The sequence below is a fragment of the Ips typographus genome, linkage group LG2 (genome assembly GCF_016097725.1).
Source record: "Ips typographus isolate SLU linkage group LG2, UJ_Ityp_2.0, whole genome shotgun sequence".
In the NCBI taxonomy this organism is placed as follows: Eukaryota; Metazoa; Arthropoda; class Insecta; order Coleoptera; family Curculionidae; genus Ips; species Ips typographus.
The window spans coordinates 17,718,782-17,732,025 of record NC_138423.1 but is presented as its reverse complement, the minus strand read 5'-3'; the positions used below and the strand labels follow the sequence as shown (position 1 = coordinate 17,732,025).

General features: G+C 33.3%; 1 protein-coding gene across 1 annotated transcript in view; it reads right to left on the bottom strand.

Moving 5' to 3' along the window:
* sli (slit guidance ligand) overlaps positions 1-13,244 on the bottom strand; it is a 216,990-nt gene that overhangs the window by 2,475 nt on the left and 201,271 nt on the right. Inside the window, 27 exon segments of the mRNA XM_081972391.1 lie at positions 1,373-1,789; positions 1,846-1,985; positions 2,141-2,229; positions 2,287-2,369; positions 3,828-3,946; positions 4,002-4,225; positions 4,455-4,689; positions 4,739-4,946; positions 5,000-5,169; positions 7,575-7,714; positions 7,770-7,986; positions 8,169-8,332; positions 8,391-8,606; positions 8,663-8,807; positions 8,859-9,082; positions 9,138-9,281; positions 9,340-9,486; positions 9,799-9,952; positions 10,159-10,316; positions 10,370-10,441; positions 10,494-10,565; positions 10,619-10,690; positions 10,750-10,821; positions 10,886-10,957; positions 11,022-11,166; positions 11,220-11,455; positions 11,986-12,057. Of these exon segments, the coding sequence (XP_081828517.1) occupies positions 1,703-1,789; positions 1,846-1,985; positions 2,141-2,229; positions 2,287-2,369; positions 3,828-3,946; positions 4,002-4,225; positions 4,455-4,689; positions 4,739-4,946; positions 5,000-5,169; positions 7,575-7,714; positions 7,770-7,986; positions 8,169-8,332; positions 8,391-8,606; positions 8,663-8,807; positions 8,859-9,082; positions 9,138-9,281; positions 9,340-9,486; positions 9,799-9,952; positions 10,159-10,316; positions 10,370-10,441; positions 10,494-10,565; positions 10,619-10,690; positions 10,750-10,821; positions 10,886-10,957; positions 11,022-11,166; positions 11,220-11,455; positions 11,986-12,057 (3,877 nt within the window). The 3' untranslated portion in view covers positions 1,373-1,702.

The window sequence follows — 13,244 nt, the reverse complement described above, 5'->3', positions numbered from 1 at the left end:
TGCCTCCTTTTATCTGTCAGTTATGCTGTTTATCACAATCAAAATATGAAATTTAAAGCATTGTCTTTAATTTGCTTAAATAAATTCAAAACACCATAAACGAAAGTAACTTGTCTAACTACTTGTCTATCAATAATCAAATTGATATAAATAATGTTGCTTAAAATTTCATGCATATTTCAAAAATAAAATTCAAAATTATTGCTTTGCAAACATGTAATTGAATTTTGGACGTGTACGTGGTCTCAGCGTTTTAAAACTCACGCCAAACTCTCGCAAATTAAAAAATTTCAGTTTTACAGACTTTAAAACACCATAACTGAACTAGCTATGACGTTTAATGACGGGCTTATAGTCGGGTGGCTACCTGCCAGCTGTCATAATTGTTAAAATTCATTAAATAGTTCCGTGAAACTGTATCACCCCATAAACTCTTATTCGTAACTCTGTGATGTTAAATTTAGCAGTGCTGAGATTAAATGACTTAGCTAGTTTTAAAACCTTAAATTTGGTATTATTGACAGTTATGACAATTCACAGTATGGCTTGTAGTCTATAGTATACATGGTTAGCCACCCAAACAGTTCATTAAAAGTTTATCAGGATCAAATATTAATAGAAATATAAAATTTTGGAAGTAAAATAAATTCGATGTGTGCTATATTTTAAAAATATTTTCATCTTTCTGTCACTTCCGGTTTAACCGGAAGTAGATGTCAACTTGCTTATTTTAAATGGAACACCCTGTACATATTGTATATTTGAATAGTCCTATAGATTTGAAATGTTTTGCATCATAACCTATATCTATCTATAACGGATTTCGAAATATTAACGTTTGAAAAATTACATTTTTAGTTTTTGGAGTGTCATACCTCCTAATCTGAATAAGGTAGAATAAAATGGCTTGCATGTTCTTATCTCAACTTCTTGAGATCGTTTACGTGGACCTATCAGAAAATTTGACAGGTGTCAATTTTTTTACTGACAAAATCTTTAACACCTGTCAAAATTAAAAAAAAAATGTCAAAAAGTTAAGATAAAAACATGCAAGCCGTTTTGCTCTATCTCATTCTGGTTAGGAGTTATGACACTTGAAAACCTGAAAGTGTCATTTTTCAATCGTCAATATCTCGAAATCCGTTATAGATAGATTATAGGATATGATACATGAAAAACAATTTAAATCTATAGGACTATTCAAAAATACAATAATATACAGGGTGTTCCCATTAAAATAAGCAAGTTGACATCAACTTCCTGTAAAACAGGAAATGAAAATATTTTTAAAACACAGCACAAAAATCTCCTAAAATAATTGTGCATTTTCTTCAAAAATAAATGTCTGAAAATTTTCCATTTCTATGCTTACCAAAACAATCCTTTCCTTCTTGGCATCCTCAAACTGGCTCTCGTCAATATGTTGAACGACCAAACCATTCAAATGCTCACCAGTCTCAGTTTCGTTAGGCACAATAAATGTCAATTTAACACCTTCGACTGTTTGAGCTTCGGGATTCTGAACCACCGGCGCCATTCTGGGTCCGTCGTCTTGCTCCGGATCGGTCTGAGCTAAGAAAAACGGATCGTTCTGAGCGTTATCGTCAATCGTGGAATATTCTCGGGCAATCAGCGTGCGTCCGTTCGTAGCGCTTTGTCGTGATAGAACTTCGTTAGAATTGTATGTAGCAGCGGACGACAGTCAGTAGCATTTTTTGGTACAGGCGCACTTACGCACTACGTCAATGTCTTTGGTGTATCGAGTTCCGTCGGGGCATATTAAACGAACCTAAAACGATCACAGTTATCATTTTTATATTGTTTAAAGTTTTAAACAATCCATACTTTTCGTCTTTTACTCTTTCTAGCATGGCAACAGCTTGACCCGCAAGTTCCGATACATTTCGCAATTTTTAGGGGTTTTCTAGATCGGCATCCATTTTCAGAGTAATACTCTCTGACCTGTTCTTTTTTACATGTTGGAGCTGCAAAACAAAATATTTTGATATTTTATATTTCAGTCATCAAGTCAAATTTTCATTAAACAAATTTTTACAAGTCAGCTTTGAGAAACGCTTTAAAGTTTTAGCATGATTGTATTAGAACAGTAGCCATAGGATGATTTATAAAAGATACTTACACTCATCTTCAATTTGTTCACAGTATTTTCCTTTATAGCCAGGCCTACAACGACAATAGTACTCTTCACTGGTGCTGCTAACACATTTACTGAAATAGTGATCATGTTGGATTACTACCACTCCAGAGTACATTTTATTATTTTACCTGTCATGTTTACATTTGTGATTAATGCATGGATCTGGCGGCAGAGCAGGAGGTTCTTCAATCATTCCATCCATTGCATCTTCCTGTCATTTGTTATCAAAGATTTAATCAACTTATTTGTTTATTCTATGGTGGTCCAGTTTTGAATGTCAATAATTCACCATCAAAAAATAAGTTAACATACATTATGTCATTTTCCTGAAAAAATGCTTCTCAAGGAAAATACAGTCCATAAAAGTTCAGTATAAATAATCGGTTTCTTGTCATAACTGTCAGACCGCTGGAGCAATTTGAATCAAATTTAGAACAAATACATATGAAAAAATACTCATTATGTGATGTTAATGACGTTTGTCGAAATTGTCCAGTGGTGTAAGTACAGAAAGATGGTTTTAATTTTTCTGCCTTATTCTCTACGTCACTGGATATTTTTCAAAAATTTCAGTTTTTTTTACTTGTTCAGTTTGACAAAATAAGTATCTCTTATAAAATTCTGATTTGAAACTTTGTTTACGAGATAATTGAGTTATTAGATCCTAAGACCCAAAACCAGCCAACCCAACTTAAAATTTGTCTTGAAAACGGTGAAAATTGACTTAAGAAGCTTAAAAAATTTCTTTGTAGCCAGTTTTCATAGTTTCCAGACAAATTGAAAGATTTTTCAATTTAGTAGCAAGTTAGTAGTGAAAATTCAATTGTAGCCATGAAAAACTAGTTTATCTGGAATTTTTGACTATAAATTCACACATTTCAACCTTGAAAATTGACTTGGACACCAAAAAGTGACTCTGAAAAGTTACATCAAAAGCTTAAAATTTGCATTTGAAATAAGTTTTCATAATTTGAAAATACATACATTTCAATATTTTAGTCTTGAAAATTGTCTTAAATACAGAATATTGACATTAGATTCATGAAAATTGACTTGAAGACTTACTTTTCAAGTTTTTTACTTTGTTTTTCATTTTCTTAGAACTCTGGACTATTTTTAGGACTTTAAAACTGCCTTCAGCTTGGAAAATCGAGTTTTAGGGTTATCTACACCAAGTTTTTGACATAGCAGACTTAAAAAACTATTTTTACATTTTTCATAGGCTTAAACATGCCATTTCACGCTTTGTCAGTATTAAATTGACCAGACGTTTCACTGTGCTTTAAGACTGAAAAAATCGAAACGCCAGTAAACATTAGTCCAAAAATCCTGTTTTTTGACTATTTTCAGTGTCAAAAATTAACTCGTAAACCTCACAGATGACCAGATTTTGTATCGACGCTTTTAAACAATTTTGAAGAATGTCATTCACATCACATAACGAGTACTCATTTCATAATTACTTGTTCCAAAGTTGATCAAAATTGGTCCAACGGTCTGACGGTTGTAGCAAAAAAAACGATTTTTTAAACTGAACTTTGGAGGTGTCTTCCTTAAAAAAGCCTTCTTCAGGAAAATGACATAATGCATGTCAATTTATTTTTTGATGGGCTATCGATTGGTGAATTATTGACATTTAAAACTGGACCACCCTGTAGAGTGTAATTACCTGCAAGTCGTCCTCAAACGTGTCCTCAATAATACCACATCCAGGTTGGACTTTCTGTTGTATTTTAGCATTGCCAAAGTCTACTTGTTTGTGATTGATCCACACTTCTTTCATGCAGCCTAATGGCGTTTTTACGTTAGTAGTATTATACAAATGTATTATACTTAAACGTACCATGAAAACTGGTCAAGTTTCTCAAATGAAAATCGCCAACAGCTTTTCCCCATGCTTCGGGTGGTATCCCTCCCAGAAACATCGGTGTGGTGAGTCTGAGGTACTCGTTGGTTCCTTCATTGATAATGCTTCTGGCTAATCCACGATCCACTCTTAAAGTAAAGTTCTTTTTCACTGCCAATAGTTCTGCTATGTGGTATTGTCCGTCCGAAACCATTTCAAAACTGAGGATGACATGAATCATTTTATAATTACCCAAAAGTATATCCTATTTCTAATTTACATGATGACGAATGAATGGAAATTTTAGTGAATATAGAATAGCTAAATTTTATGTATTATTATAACTTGCTAGTCAGCTGCGTTAGCTGTGAATGGACTGGAATTGAGCTGATATATCTCACTGTACTGAAATGCCATGGAATATATCTAGAGTTGGATTTTTTTACTCACCTGTACATTGTAGATACAGGATCGTTGCCAACATTGTAGCTGACTCTAATTCGTCCACTAAAAAGTTCAACGGCCAAATGTTCGTCGGTTCCATCGTACATCAAAATGCCGTTTTCTTGGGAGGTGGCAAACACAATCGTCACGTTTGCCTCTGGCTTGGTCCTTAACGGTTCCAATTCCACGTAGGAATTGTTGTGTGTGAAGCTGAGACTGGTTAGATATTCACAACGTTTGCCTGTGTTGATAGTCGTGAAGTTAATTAGATTCAAGTGGATGTGACTTACCTGAATATCCTGGTGCACATTTGCATACATAATCGTTCAAGCCGCTAGGCTGGAAACAGACACCGTGCACACAATCGTGGTGCTGACATGGTGAGGTTTGTGGGTACATCATCGACACAATGGGGCTGATTTCGCAGAATTTTCCTGTAAAGTCTCCGGAACATTTACAGATATATTCGTTTATGCCGTCGACGCAGGTGGCCCCGTTCTGCAAAACAATTCCAAATACAATAAAAAATTGTCGGTGTGTCTAAGACGTACTTGGCACATGTGGTTTTCGCAGTCATCTACGTTGGAGGAGCAGTTCTCGCCCTTAAAACCAGGTAGACACTCGCAAGTATAATAACTATCGTGATCGACACAGCGAGCGTTATTTTCACAAGGATTGTATTGTTCAGTGCAAAAGGGAATTTTTCGCTCGCAGTACTCGCCTGAAATGTACAATCTTAATGACAATTATTTTAATGAAACCTCTAACTTTTTCTCCTATACATAATTAATGGTGTTCAGTGAATTGTTAGTGTAGACTATACTTATGTTACATTTTTTAGTGTCCTGTTTTGTGTGGTATTCTATGTAGGATGATATAGTGTCCTGTAAAAAATTGTACACAGGGCAGGGTTAAATTCCAGGATTAAAAACACCATGTTTCTGGGGTTCAAATAAAAGGTAATACCAAGGTTTAACTAATAATTGCATACTAACGTGGTATATTCTCCTAGAGTGAAGAAAAGAACACCACTTATTTTTATAGTATATAATATAGAACTGATTTCTCCTGTAATGCACTTAAGATCCGTAAAAGCTATTCTTCAGATAACAAACAAGAGAATGTAAGTAACATATAATAAAAGTTTCCAAACGTGTTCCATTTTACATGTAATTACATGAGTGCGTAAAATGCCTTAGAGCACGTGTGACGTACTATACTTTATCTTCGACCAAGTGGAAAGTCCTGCTTTTGCAACTCAAATAATTATTTTTTTAAAGAAAAAATAATAATGTAATAAAAAAATTCCCTAAAACATGTTACCTAATTGTTAGTGTTGTTCTTAAAATAATGATCAATGGTAATATTACAGTTATTAAGAACAAATGGCGTATCTGTTTTATTGCTTGTTGAGACTTAGACAAGTGTTACATTATTGCTATTATACACCTCAGTTGAATTATTGGAAGTAGGTATTGGAAGTAGTACTTTCAGTAGAATTACTTAATGTGTTTGCTATTCCAGATGATTTTCTAGACAAACCGGAATTTCTACTTAAAACTTTAAAACTGTATAAACAATGCACTACGCGATGATCTCCATTTAATATACTTTGATAAAGCAAGAAATGGAAACGAAATCAATTTTCTCCAGCGTTAAAACAGTTAGTTTTTGGCCGATCTTAAAAATGTGCGCTTTTCTTACAGCTTTATAATAAACACTTGTCAAATTGCTTCTACATGTATTGGGATCCCGAAAACGGTAAGAGCTACAGAATCGGTTAAATGGGGAAAGTTTTGGAGAATTTTATGTGAAACTTATTTCCGGTTTCCAAATTAAATTATCTTTCTCCGTTTTCCGGAAAATTGGGTAAACGTCAGAGGCTGCATTTTAAACACTCTTTAACAAAGCCAAAGAGAGTTTTGAAACTAAGAAGAAACTTAAAATTCTTATGGCCGCCTTCAAGATGGCTTACAAAGTTATCATCCATATCTCGGAAACCAATGACAATAGATTTTTTCTAATTACGTAATCGTATTCTACGTAAAAAAGTGCCTTAATAATGTTTTAGTTTCAAAACTCTCTTTCGCTTTGTTAAAGAGTGTTTAAAATGCTGCCTCTGACGTTTTCCCAATTTTCCGGAAAACGGAGAAAGATAATTTAATTTGAAAACCGGAAATAAGTTTCACATAAAATTCTCTAAAACTTTCCCCATTTAACCGACTCTGTAGCTCTTACGGTTACAGAGATCCCAATATACATGTAGAACCAATTTGGGACACACTGTATATCTAATAGCAAACAACAACTGTGCGTAAAGAGGGTCATTACGTAACGGAAAACTATTTACACTGAGGTTGTGGGTAAAGTCTATTTTGTCATCTATTGTGGTTAAGAAGTTTGTCAAAAAAGAAAGCAAATTAATTGAAATTATGAACGCAAGTACTTAAGAATAGCAGGTAATAAGAATTGTAAGTGTAATTACGGATTCAAAAATATTTAAACCAAAGTATTGGCATTTCATTGTTTATACATCAATTTCAAACTGCTTTACTAACTTTAGAGTATAATTTTTTTTTAATTAATTTTGATAATGTAATCTCTGTTAGAACGGTTGCGTTATAGAAATTTTGGTTTAAATAAACGGTAAGTCACCAAGAAAACAGAGATTGTAAACTTTTCTAGTTTTTATAGTTACTGCAGACGTGGACATACATTTTTTCAAATTGAAATGAACTCAAAAATGGCTGCTTAAATCAACTTAACAAGCTGCTTGAAAAAAGTTAGTTTGAAGTTTTAGGATAAAATTTCTGTCAATATAGAAAGCAATTTACACAACTAGTTAATTAATTAATAAATTAAGGCTTTTTGCTATTGCAAGCTAGTTTTCCACATTTTTCAAGACATTAGTTATTTTTAAAAACAATTTGTAACAATAACGACTAAGCCACCTTTCATGATGGCCTGCAAACTTGTTCGGTGCTGTTATAAGTTATAAACATTATTTTGCTTTTCAAGCATCAACCCATTATAATGTGTGTTTAATACTCTGAACACTCAAGTATTGTAAACAACATACATTTCTGTTTTGTCAATTTATAAAAATATTGTCTTTTGTACACTTACCCATGAATCCATTAAGGCATTTGCACTCGTACGAGTTGACCAAATCTACGCAAGTGGCGTTGTTTTCGCATTTATTTTCCACACAATCATCAATGTTTGTTTCGCATCTAAGTCCCGTGAAGCCAGGCTGACAACCGCAGCTAAATTAAAACAAACAGTTTTCTATACAGTTGAATAGATTTGATTGAATATTACCTGAATCTCCCTTCTTCTAATACCCTGCAAGTTCCTTCATTTCGGCATGGATTGCCGTAACAAGCGTCGATCATAAACTCGCAATTTTTGCCATGGTAGCCTGGAGTGCATTTACATTCGTAGTCATGTTCAGGTAGTGTAAGACATTTTCCATTGTTTTGACATGGGTATGTGTAGCAGGCGTCACATTTTGATAAAATTGATGACGGAACTTGAGCTACAAAAAATGTTATATGTACCAGTTAATTTGAGTGTTGTTATAGTAATTGATTGTTAACAAATTCAAATCATCTCTCATAACTTGAGTGAAAACTTCGACAACGCACACTGATCTAATGAAATTTCTGAGGTTGTCAGACTAGTAAAGCCAAATTAAGAAAAAACTTTATCATGACTTACTTCTGCAAACAAATGCTGATGAAGGAGTACTCAAAATAGACTTATCCGTCATATTTGCAGGTGCAGCACAATGTGCGATTCCTGGTTCCACATAATCCACCTTTACCCAATCTGAGAGCCATCTTAGTGAACAGTCGCAGTACAAAGGATTGGAACCTAAAGCTCTGAATAAAAAAACAGAAACAACATTTTCATTATCTTTATAATGATAGTATAACTTACATGTGGCTAATACTCTTCAATCCTGCAAATGTGCCCTCGGGAATCAAGCTTATTTGATTACCATGCAAGCTCAATATTCTTAAAGACTTCAAACCCTGAAGAGACCCCTTTTGGATGCATTGCAATTTGTTGTAACTTATTATCAACGTTGATAGTTTCGATAACGTTTGGAAGGTCATATTTGATAACATGCTAATTTGATTATTGCTTAAGTCTCTAAAAAAATAATTACTTTAACTTGGTAGGTATTACGATTTTAAAGAACTTATTACAGTCTTGTTAGTGATTTTAAGTGTTTGATCCTATCAGAATGAATTCGTTCAATTTGATTGAAATCCAAGTACAATTCCGATGTTTCTGCTGGAATTCCCCTTGGAATTTCTTTCAGGCTAGCTCTGGTACAACGAACCACAGTTCCTGCAAAATAGTACTGTTAGGTTTTGTTAATTTAGAGCAATGCAATTGTACCAGTGCAAATGCATAGAGGTGGACAGTAATTGTCCCCCAAACAACCTTGGTCGTTCTCGCTGGTACACTTAAACTCAGTTTTAGGTAGTTCTTTAATGAGAACGTCCTTAACCCTTTCAGGAGATGCACATCTGGGAGAAGAACCGCTAAGTCTTTTGTTTTTCAACCACTCCGAAAACCAGGCCAAGTGACAATTGCAAACGAAGGGATTTTGTAATAAATTTCTATAAATAACATATTAAACCATTGAAGTTTGGTTTGGAAATTAAAAATACTTACAAAGTATGAAGTGATTGTAGAGGATCAAACGAACCAGGCATCACACAAGTGACTTGATTGTTATTTAGTGACAGTACTTTCAAGTTGTGTAAACCAAGAAACATTTTGTTGTGGATTTCCGTTAGTTTGTTTTCAGATAACAACCTGAGAATAATTAAGGAACAGAATAAATTCCGTGATTATGTGGATAATCTTAACTTACAATTCGGTTATTTTGGAAGCTCCTTCGAAAGCATTTTCATCTATTCGAGCAATTAGATTTTGTCTTAAATCTACTTTTGCCAAGTTAGGTAAACGTCCAAAAAGGCCGTCAGAGTGTATGCGTTCTAGTACATTATCATTAAGTAATCTGAAAGTGATGTAAAAGTCTCTAGTTGGTTACAGAATTAAATATGTAAGAAAAGGATTAATAATAGTAATACATTACAGTAAATTACATTACATTTTCTGCTTTACAAGTTTAGATTGTGTTTTTTAAATAGTTGCTTTATCAAAATACTTCAAAACTTTCCATTATGATAACAATAATGTGAAAGGACTCTAAAGTTGAAAGGAAGTAATTTAATTTTTATCAATATTTATCTACTTTTCTCACCTAAAAACCCAAAAGCTTAACTTATCGTTAAATTTTCATCCCTTTTACTATAAAAAGGTAACTTACAGTTCAGTAGTATACAGTGGAATATCCCTTGGGATTTCTTTAAGGTTTCGTCCCGAACAGTCGACAGTTGTCCCGTCACACGAACAATCGGCCGGACATTCAATGTCCACCATACACTCGCCCACGTACTTGGATCTAAATAATTCATCTTGACCTAAAAATGGCAAGTTAAAAAATTTACGTGCCGGAAAGATAAATGCAACATGTATAAAGCACAAAACTGAGTAAGCATTTAAAGAACTGCAACAACCGTCCTTTTTAAAGTCACAACTTTATGTTGTATAACTTCCAACCGAAAAAAGCACGCTGGTTCGTATAAATTCTTAAACAATACGACATTTTTATTACCGTTTCTCTTACATTTGAATTTCTCGTCTTTCATAGATTCTATTTTTCGACGCTGCATTTTCTTCGGTGCTTCGCATCTTGCGCCCGACGTTTCTATTGGATTCTTATGGAGATATTCGGCCAGCCATTTCAAGTTGCAGTCGCATATGAAAGGGTTCCGAGCTAAATGTCTGAAAATGTCGTCATTTAATACACGCGTGAATTTTTTAAAAAGACGACTTACAATGTTTGTATTTTTCTTAGAGAGTCGAAAGTTCCATTTGATAAAGATTGGATATTGTTATCGTACAACGACCTGCAAGAATATTGTTAAAAATTTCCATTCAATTTGAGCTAATTTGACTTACAAGAGGCTTAGGTTGTGTAAGTCTTTGAAAGTGTCTCGTCGTATGCAGGAGATTTCATTAGCATTTAAAAGACTGAAAATGTGATTAATGAGTATTACTTTAAGTTTTTTTTTGACTGAACTTACAGTAATTGCAAAGATGTTAATCCTTGAAACACTCCTGAAGAGAGGTCCTTAACCTTGTTGCCATAAAGGACTCTGCAAGAAATGGAGACGCTTAAATAAAATCCAATTTTCTTCCGGTGGAAATTACTTACAGAGATGTCAAGCCTTTTAGTCCTTGAAAAGCATCCGGAGCAATTTTCGTGATTTTGTTGTTGCTCAAGTCTCTGAAAAACCGGGATAATACAATGATTTACTACTGCCACGCCACGAGAAATACACCACACTTACATTCTTCGTAGTCTTTTATAAACGGAGAACGCTTTATTTGGAATGTTTGTGATTTGATTCTGCTCCAGTCGTCTGTAAGAAAAGAAAACGGAAATGTCAACGTGTACATTGCATGTTTTCATAATATAATTCCTACATTTCTGTAGTGGCTTCCGGCATATGATCGGGAACTTGCGTTAATCCTTTTTCCCTGCAGTCGACGATACCATCAGCACATCTGCATGGATGAGGGCATTGAGGTTCGCTCACGCACTCTCCACTTACGGCTTTTTCCGCCAGACCTAAAATAACTCTTACACTCCAACCTTTAAACATTCCCAATAAAAACTGTTACCTGAACATTTAAACTCATGGTCTTGCACGTCAGCCACATTCTGACCCTTTAAGTGTGTAGGGGAGTAGCACCGGGTGTACTGAGCCAGTCTGGACGAGTGTCTTAAATACCGTCCTAACCAAGCTAAATTGCAGTCGCAATGCAAAAGATTTTCTGCTAATCTTAAAGTTCTCAGTCGAAATGCATTTGCTAGTAAATCTTTGCCGATCCATGTTATGTTATTGTTGTTCAAGGTTCTGCAAATTAATTTATTAGTGAACCATATATTAAAAAAATATACAAAATGACTGGAAATATGAGTACTTAGTGAAGTTATGAAAGGCGTAGGTTTTAATAATTGAAAATCCTTGGTTTTTGCGAAAAATAAATCAAACTAGTTTAAGTTTCTAATTTGTAACTACTTTTCAGTTTAATGTGGTTATTCTATTGGCTGTGGATAATTTATAATTTTCCACACCTGTAGTAAATAAATCTCATTTTAATTACTTTTGTAAATAATTAATATTTTTATTGTAAATTGAAAATTACGAAAGTACCGTCTTTTGCTTTTGAACAGAGTGAATCAACTTTATAGTAGTTTTCATGATGATCACTTGTTCATCTAACCATTTTTGCAACAACAATTTTCAGAGTAAACAACAAAACAAAGACATCAAACGTAAACTTTTGCTTTTTAAAAATATGATATTCTAAGTTTTCAATATTCTGTAAAGAATATTCATTTGAGACAAATTTAAATAAAGTGGTATATAACAGAAATACTTACAACACTTCCAAATCCTTAAATTCCCGAAGTGCCGACTCGTCTATGCATGTTATTTTGTTATTGTCCAGTTGCCTAAAATAAAAACGTTTGCTAATTATATTTAGACTTTTATTGCGGTCTTAACTATTATTGATGTTATTGGAGTATTTTGTTGACCTTCAATCAAGCTATATCCATTCATTTAGTTGGATCAAAACTAGTACAAAAATTGATACACTTAAATAAGGTACCAATTATGGTTGAAATTTCAGGTTTCTAAACGATAAATGTTTCTGTAAAAGACAAAGGCTTGCTTACAAAAAAAAAAAAAAAAAATTACGTGTAGACGGTTTATTTTTATTGTACTTATTTCTTCTTTTTAATTATATTCCAAACCTAATATTTGAGAAATATGTCAATAATAAAGTAAATTTAACTTGCTCATATATTTTATCAAAATATTTTTATTAATAAAACCTAACTTAAAAGTAATAAGAATAAATGGAAAAACCTACATATAAAATGTATCAGTTAAGAAAATAATTCAGTCGTTTATACTAAAATTTGAGTTATAGTATGTTATTCTAGAACAAGTTTTCTTGTTGCAGTAATGGTTACGGGCATCAGTTAACAAAAAAAAAAGAAAGAAAATTTTATGAATAAATACCTTAATTAGTAATCTAATGCAGGATCATTTGGTCAATAAAAGCAAATTTGTTGTCAAAACACGAGCTTTGAGTTTACAAAAAAAACTTGTATTTTATAGTCCTTGTAAACATTCTTGTATTTTTAATGTAAAGTCTGTCAAGGGTAAAGTTTCAGTGACGTCAAAAGTTACATCACTTTAACGTTATGGTCAAGTTAGGTTAGTTTTCTTAATGTAATCGGAATGCAGAGATATTTACGAGGAACCAATAAAATTTTCATATTTCTTATAACCAAACTTGGAACGTCACTGCAATCTTTTCCTAGATAGTCTAGACTAAAATGACTTGCACGATCGATTTTTCATTTACTGGAGTTTATTTCACAATAAAATTATTTATGTATACATTTAGTAAACATTTTAATCTAAAAAAAATTGACGCCTGTCAAGCTTTAAATACTGCTTTTTGGTTCACGTCAAAAATGTAGCAACATGCAAAATGGCCTCAACCACCGCCTTCTTTACAAGAAAGCCTAGAATGTCATTTTAATGGCGGCGTTATCGGATTTTTTTTTGTACACAAACCTATGGAGATGCAGTAGAAGATATGTTTTTTTTTTTTTTTCGTGTAGTT